An 8,350-nucleotide genomic window follows, 5' to 3' on the forward strand; every position below is an offset into this window, starting at 1 on the left:
ACACACACACACACACACACACACACACACACTAGCTCTCACACACACACACACACACACACACACACACACACACACACACACACACACACACACACACACACACACACACACACACACACACACACACACATAGACACACACACTTACACACACACACACACACACTCTCTCTCAAACACACTCTCAAACACAAACACACACACACACACACACACACACACACACACACACACACACACACAGTATCAAAGGCCCCGGCTGCTGAAACTTTATACCCATCTATTATCTGCCATTAGCTCAGGCTGACAGACAGTAGAGAGGTTCGGTTCGCACGCTGTATTCTTTATATTCATATAGGCAGAAATGAAATCCATCTCAATCTGAGTTGAATGAGAAATCGAAGGAATAAGTAAATACTTATTCTTCCCCTTCTTTTGCTTTCTGATTTTGTTTCCAAACTCTTGTGGGAGCAATCATAGAATACAAAAACAAAGTCATATTCTCTGACGTCAACGTGGAAACACAAAAACTCTCTGTTTGTTGATTTAACGATTGATTGGTCGCGATGGGAAAAGATCAACTTCCTCAGCAGGAAAAGCACTTGATTTACAAAGACTTGTGTTGATACGTTCTAAAGCCAAGGAGACGCTAAGGTCTTGGATTTCGCAATTCATACACCCCCTTTTCCCGGAGAGCTGACAAACCGCATGCATGCTCGACCACAACATAACCCCCCCACGCACACACACACGCACACTAACGACAAACAGGAACTTTGAGGAATCCTGACAGTAATCAGACAGCTTCTTTATTCGGCTCAGAGACCGGAAGATAGGGTGGTGGATGGGGATAACAGTTAGTGTTTATGCCAGTGTGTGTGCGTGTGCGCGCGTGTGTGTGTGTGTGTGTGTGTGTGTTGAGGAAAAGCCATCTGAATGCTGGATCTAGTCCCAGAGCTAACAGGAAATCCTTTATAACAAGAGCTAGGAGTCTCCTAAACACCTCCCAGATACTGGAATACAGTCCCCTGGGTAAACGCTCCACTGAGTGTGTGGGAATGGCTGTCTGCGATATGGAGGGATGTTTAATTACAATGGATGAGAAATGAATTGTGTTTGGTTTGCAATAGACATTGAGATTAGATGTTCTCTTCCCACAATACAATCATGTATTGACGAAATACTGGATCGAGAGGACAAATGAGTTAATGAACACGTGAAACAAACAAACTAACTAAAAAGTATGAACTTATCAAACAAGAAACAAACGTTCTTCCTACTTTCCTACCTCCTCACCTAGTGAACAAACAAACAAACTAACTTACTGACCGACCGACCGACCGACCGACCGACCGACCTATACAGTGTAATGTCCTGGTAAAACATATTAGTTCATTCTCTTGCTGTTCTCTTTTTTGGCACATTTCTATACAAAGTGCTTAATTTGTCAGAATTGGCTGGTTGAAAAAAAAGCATCAAACTGGTGGAGATGACTAAATGAGAGGGGTGCAAATGGGGTTAATTAAAGACTTTAATAATAACATATACATCAATATTGTTGTTGACAGATCAAATACTTTTTATCATGGGACCTTATGTAAACAGACAAGAGCTGTTTCATCAGAGGGGATGGAATAAGTGATGGGTCTAATATGAATACAATGTGGTCTTACATGCTGCCTCTCAGTAATCCTAAAAGTGACCGAATAAAAGCAGCAGCAGTAGGATGCTAACAGTCTGGGTCAAGGGCTCTGAAGTACAGAGCGATGACACTGATCTTTTTATTGGGGAAACCATCAGTTGTGGCTAAAAGCAATTCAGTTAATCACATTTGGAATCAGTTTTCCTATTACTGTACAATGCAAACCACCATTTCTAAAATAAGATGATGCCCCACGGGGACTGAAAGAATAGAGAAGCGTTGCCGATAAAAAGAGAAATGAAACTATCAGCCGTTTAGTTGTCTTAAAGGCCTCTCATCCATCAGTTTTGTGAGCCTGAGTCTTTATTGTCATTGATTTATGTTTTGGTGAAATGAATGCAGAATGATGACGGCAGTGGTCCGTCCCCTGGAGTCACAGCAAAACCACATGAATACTGATCAAAGATGTTACAATGTGTCTCACTGCATTCAGGACCGCATGTAACTGTGGTCCAAAATCTTGTTTAGTCTAAACCTCATCTTCTTCATCCTCAGACGGCAAAACCACAGGAAACTTTTGGGGACTAATGCACAATGTTTTGGAGAAAATTGGAGCAATGTGTTTGATTTTGATCGATTTACAATGTTCTGTCAACCAAATATATGTATGGTTTTTGCTTAAACTTATGGCTAAATGAAATCATATTGTGATCTGTTAATGCATATATTTGACATTTCATTTTCCTGTTATTCATCACAAGCCCTGTTCATGACTATTTGATATCCCACTTGAAACTTATTTAACAACAAAGTTGGTTATTATTACACCACTGGGTTTGATGTCTTTGACCACAAACCATGTTAAGGGGTAACTCACAGCAGGCCATGTTTTATAATAGGCTATGATTTCTGCCTTTCTGCATCAACTAATGATGTTTCCTTGTTTCCTTTAACTTGATAATATTGAATAAGCTGAACAAAACCTACTAAGAGAGAATATGAAATGATCAGTAATATTTGTAAAATACTGTTTCAAGGGAGCTAATGCGGATAGAAAACAAGCTATTACCCTCACATACTGTATGTGCAGGTACTTTTGCACATACACAGATTTGACTTGCATACTTTAAATCCCGTGCACATTAGCAGACACACACACATGACACCAGAGGCTCTCTTACACAGAACATATGCACCGGGTAAATTTCCACTCTACACACACAATCTTCAGTTGTCTTGCTGAGGGGAGGGCAGACTGACTGATGACTGACACACACACACACACACACACACACACACACACACACACACACACACACACACACACACACACACACACACACACACACACCTCTCTCAGCAGGAGGTCTCATTGTGTCAGTAGCAGCACTCTGTCACCTCTGGGTGTCTTCACACCAAAACCAGATCAATTTAAACCTCTGAAAACCAGCTTCCATCCAGTATATATGAAACTTTGTTGGATCTTGCTGAAGATAGCTTAGCCTACAGAATATATCTGATACTGTGCAGTAGTGTTACAGGACTTTCCCAATTCTTTAAAATACAAATCCCAGAAGATAAGGAAGAACATATTAGAGTTTTGAACATGTCACATGTCACATTGATTATAATAGTCAGGGAGACTGTTGTGATTCAACTACAGCAACTTACTTGCTCTGAATATGACAATGAACACATTGAATAGATTTTCATTGTGTGATTGTACTGCCCACAGTTGCTTGGAAACACTGAAGATAGGATAGGGAGTATTTCCTTCTCACTAACTTCTTATGATCTTAAATTATCCTAAAAAAAATTTAATATTTAATTGAAACCCTAATCCTAGTTTGTAAACAAGGAGATCAAATTTCACAAAAGAAAATGTAAAAGGCGTAACTAAATGAAAAATATTTTCATCTTGTAAGTCAGCCAACGTTCTTTTTCTTTTCCTTATGAAAGCTCACTCATCCTCCTCTTTTAAGTGTACTTGCTTTCGTTTCTTAGTGGTTTAACATCTAAACATACTACCATTGATGCCCTCAGGTTTGTGAGATGTTCTATTTATTGTTATATAAAAAGCATGGCAGCCAGAAAACTGAGAAAGTAAGAAAAATAAAAAACACATACATTAAACCACAAGCCTCAACCTGCTATCTCTCAGAGGCGTGGGATATTCCTCTAGTATTTATAGCTGACTGTAGCCGGATATATCTAACCAACAGCTTCACCCCCCCCCACCCCCCTATGGCAGTGACTAATCCCAGCCCACCACCACAGATGGAGAGCCCTCTCCTTCAGAGGAGGCTGGTACTGAACCAGACAGTTCAAATCACCGGTGAGGCACGAGCAGGGCTACGATGTCACAAATGACAGCTGATCTATCAAAGGTCCAGGATCTCTGGCCTTCCTAATATGGACATTTAACACTAATCACTTCCTAATGCCTACCTATGACTCTAGATATAAAGCTGATGCATTTCAAATAAAAAAGACTACCACAGAGGATTAGCTTTAAACCATGAATGACATTTACTGACCATGTATTGCTGTACAACAGTAACAGGCTTAGAATAAAAATAAATATGTATTCACATAAATCCTTACAGACATTTTAATGTATTCGGTTCTGCTTATTGACTCAATCTTAAATCAGCAAACTCAAGCTGCATCAACATATACATTAGTGATGCTTTTAACAAGTGCTGTTTGCATGGGAAGTAAGGAGAACATCAATATTATGTATCCTGAGGGCAACACTTACAGGTTTTTTCCAGGACACAGCACTGGCTCATACCCATTTCATGTTTTAGATTTAAGTCCACATGCATCACTTTGTGCATGCATGTTTTCACGAGCCAGTAAGTAAGGCTCATTCAGCAATGGAAAGAAAAGAGGACAAATCCGCTCGCATGCATTTATATAACAAAAGTCATGTTTTCTTCTCCTATTTCTAGCAAGCAATTTCAGATCTAGGACAAAGTATATATTTAAGAGAAGACCATGACGTCAGTAGGTCTATTTTGACTCGGCACATCCTGCACTGTGAGTCCGTCACTACCTCCAACATATTCCCAACAGCACCACACGAGCACTCAGAAGGCACAGTCAGTCCGGCCTTTAGTTTGAGAGACACACAGTTGTATTGGATGAACTATAGCTCACACACATTCAAGGAGAAGGCCTTCACCTGCAGTACAGTACCAACACAGAAACAGAACACAACGGAAATTTCCATCCAAGCCCTTTCAGGTCCAGGGGCTCTGCCTGGGCCATAAACAGGTTGAGCCCCCAACAACAGTCCGCTTTAGTAGGGGCTCGTGTTTGTCAACCAAATAGAGGGGGGGACCAGTGGAAAATTACCAGTCCCGCACTGGCTCACGCACACACACATGCACACACACACATACATGGTGACCCGCTGAGAGACTAACATATCTATCTCGCTCATTGCTTATGTGACAGCTTGCGTTTTTAATGGGCCAGGCTGCGGGGGGCATGGTTGCGTTGTCAGGACGCAGCGGCCCGCAAACGATGCAACCGATGACATTCGATGATGTGTGTGTGTTCACATCCATGCACATTTCCAAGAAAATACCTGTGACCTGTGGAGTAAGATGGGTCGGTAGCATGCAGTGTGTGTGTGTGTGTGTGTGTGTGTGTGTGTGTGTGTGTGTGTGTGTGTGTGTGTGTGTGTGTGTGTGTGTGTGTGTGTGTTACAGAGATGTCCTGGGGGCTTTACTCTAAAATGGAAAACCTGCCTGGCTCCCCTTCTTCCGTTGTTATTGCTGCAGCCCATCACAATACGTTACGTGCAATATGAGTTGTGACTTGAAACAGGAATTTAATACTTTAAGACTCTCATTTTTATAGCTCTAATTTAATCAGCTCCCAGCCTGGGGGGGGGTTAGGTTGATGGAGCAAACCGTTTCTCCTCGAGCCTGCAATGAATAACTTATACGTGGAGTTCCCTTAAGCAAGGCACTTCCCCACCCTGCTGCAGCGATGTGGCCGACAGTGAAACAGCGTATTTACATCGGGCATTTCCCAGATGTGAGTTTCTGAAAACCACCTCCCTCCCCGAGGCCATCACTGTGAGAAAAACCAGGTGTTCTTCATCCGTCTGAATGTGTAAATAACGCTAAAGCAAACACCCGGATGTAACTTGAATGAATCTTTACCGGTTTCACACAGGCCCTCCAGTGTCATCTCACCAATAAGCGTTCACTTCTCTTTTCCAATATTTATTTCTGTTCTGTTTTGCTTAATCTATTTGACTCACTTTTAAATCCTGTCCCTTGTGCGTGTGCTGCTTGCATGTGTTTTAAAATGTACGCTATTTGGCAAGGTTACCTAGAAACACATTGGTAGTTATAGCACAGCTCTGGGAGCACATTTCCACGGGGGAGGTCAAAGGTCAAACACACAAAAACACACATGGGAGCTGCTGTTAAAGTGCTGTAATGTTGGCAGCTAATGCAGCTCCACTGGGTCACTTTATAGGGTTAGTGTCCCGCTGAAGGGCATTTTAAGAATAGTTGATTAGGGAGGGGAAGTGTAAAACGTTGACCCCCCCCCTAAAAGACTTGCCGAATTTCAGTCACTTTCAAATGACTGGAACCTGCATATGCTTTTTTATTTTTTATACAAGTTTCACATTTATTTTCTATCTATGTTTTTACAGTTGAATATCACAGTGTGCTTTAAGCCAATGATACTTAATCATCAAGTTCACTAGGCCAGGTTTGGGCTTAAGGGGAGCTCAGTGTTTACAGCTGGCAGCCGAGGTGCAGAGTCCGTTGCCAAGTTCGCGCTTTTCAATCCCTAGCCATGGGAAAAAACTCAATCTCCCCAATACAGCCACTGTCTAGCCCCAAAAACTACTTAGAAAAAGAAAAATCACTAGGCCACTACTCATATTGGGTCTTTTTCTATCCCTTCTTTTGGGCCATGGCCGCCATGCTATATGTCGAGAATAGTGCGATATCGTGATGTGAGTCTAGAAATGGATTAGAGCAGTTGGCTTTTGTCCCTGCAGAGAGGAGGAAGGAGAAATGGTCCAAAAAACTTGAACATATAACAATGCTCATTAAAAACGTGTCTATATTCTAGATTGGTTGTTTTAAGCTATCTGTTGAAGTCTGATCTTGCACGGATGGCATTTTTTTTATAACGATATAGTTAAATAAGACTAGATATCGTGTTATATTTTGGCTATCGTAATATTTTCTTTACGTTGTCTATTCCCGGCTGTAAAGGCTACGTTTCACTATTAATGTACGTTTTTCAGATTATTTGTCTTTACCCACTAAAACAATATGTTGGTTAAATCATCAAAGTCTCATTGCGTAAATATTTAATAAATGCATCAATAGTTCCACTTGTTAAGGGTTAGAGGAATAAGGAGTTTCTTGCTGTAACATCGACTTCTCTCTCCTTCCCTGGCAGACTTTGACTTCAGCGTGCCGGGCTCCATGAAGCTCCACAATCTCATCTCCAAGCTGAAGAAGTGGATCAAGATCCTGGAGGCCAAGACCAAGCAGCTTCCCAAGTTCTTCCTCATCGAGGAGAAGTGCCGCTTCCTCAGCAACTTCTCCGCTCAGACGGCCGAGGTGGAGATCCCCGGGGAGTTCCTCATGCCCAAACCCACACACTATTACATCAAGATCGCACGGTAAGGGACTCTTTACAAAAGTGTTTCAAGTAAAAAATACTTGGTAAAAAATACTTATATGGAAGTAGAATCATCCCATCATGTATCTCTTCCCTCTCTCCAGGTTCATGCCCCGGGTGGAGATCGTTCAGAAACACAACACAGCGGCGCGAGAGAGGGAAGAGATACATGATGGGATGATTCTACTTCCATATAAGTATNTTAAAAATGCGATTAATTAATTACAAAGCCTCTAATTAATTAGATTAATTTTTTTAATCGAGTCCCGGCCCTAATTACATTGTATTCATGTGTTAAGACCAGTTTTTAAATAAATTCAGTTAAAGTTGGAAACATTTTCTAACAAATCTTAAGAAAAAAGCCCAATGACTTATTACCAACAAGCTTGAAAAACACTCTTCCTATTTCTCCTTATTATAATCAATGTGAGCTTCTGTTGTAAGGGATGAGTTGCCAACACACACAAGCATCATGTACCTACTTTTGATTGATTTTGCTAACTTATAACTGAACTTATGAGGCAGTATAGCTCTAGTGAGTGGCCGAGCCCTTCGTATATCTTTCAGCCCTAAGATATGACTTTCAACCCAATGCATCTGCGTCTTCCATTCTGGTCGTACCGGTGAAGAAGAGATGTCTCTTGGTGGTCTCCTTCCTCTTCTCCAGACAGGGGTTGAGGAGGCGGAGCAGCTGCAGGACCCTCTCCTCTCGGCGGGACTCCGTCAGGCAGGCGTCGTTCATCACCAGGTACGGGTAGATCTTTCCGTTGTGGCCGCGGATGTAGAGACGACGCGCCGCCGTGTTGTGCTTCTGAACGATCTCCACCCGGGGCATGAACCTGGAGAGAGGGAAGAGATACATGACGTGGGAGAAATAATATGTAGGGATGATTCTACTTCCATATCACTTTTTTACCAAGTATTTTTTACTTGATACACTTTTGTAAAGAGTCCCTTACCGTGCGATCTTGATGTAATAGTGTGTGGGTTTGGGCATGAGGAACTCCCCGGGGATCTCCACCTCGGCCGTCTGAGC

At 42.0% G+C, this 8,350-nt stretch overlaps 1 protein-coding gene across 1 annotated transcript in view; it reads left to right on the forward strand.

The window, feature by feature from the left end:
* Nucleotides 1–8,350, forward strand: part of LOC104962907 (transformation/transcription domain-associated protein-like) — a 58,381-nt gene that overhangs the window by 8,545 nt on the left and 41,486 nt on the right. The window contains exons 5-7 of the mRNA XM_010791416.1: nt 7,090–7,315; nt 7,419–7,511; nt 7,982–8,062. Of these exons, the coding sequence (XP_010789718.1) occupies nt 7,090–7,315; nt 7,419–7,511; nt 7,982–8,062 (400 nt within the window). The remainder of the gene's footprint in view (nt 1–7,089; nt 7,316–7,418; nt 7,512–7,981; nt 8,063–8,350) is intronic.

The sequence above is a fragment of the Notothenia coriiceps genome, unplaced genomic scaffold (assembly GCF_000735185.1).
Source record: "Notothenia coriiceps isolate Sejong01 unplaced genomic scaffold, NC01 NC01_scaffold00035453, whole genome shotgun sequence".
NCBI classification, from domain to species: Eukaryota; Metazoa; Chordata; class Actinopteri; order Perciformes; family Nototheniidae; genus Notothenia; species Notothenia coriiceps.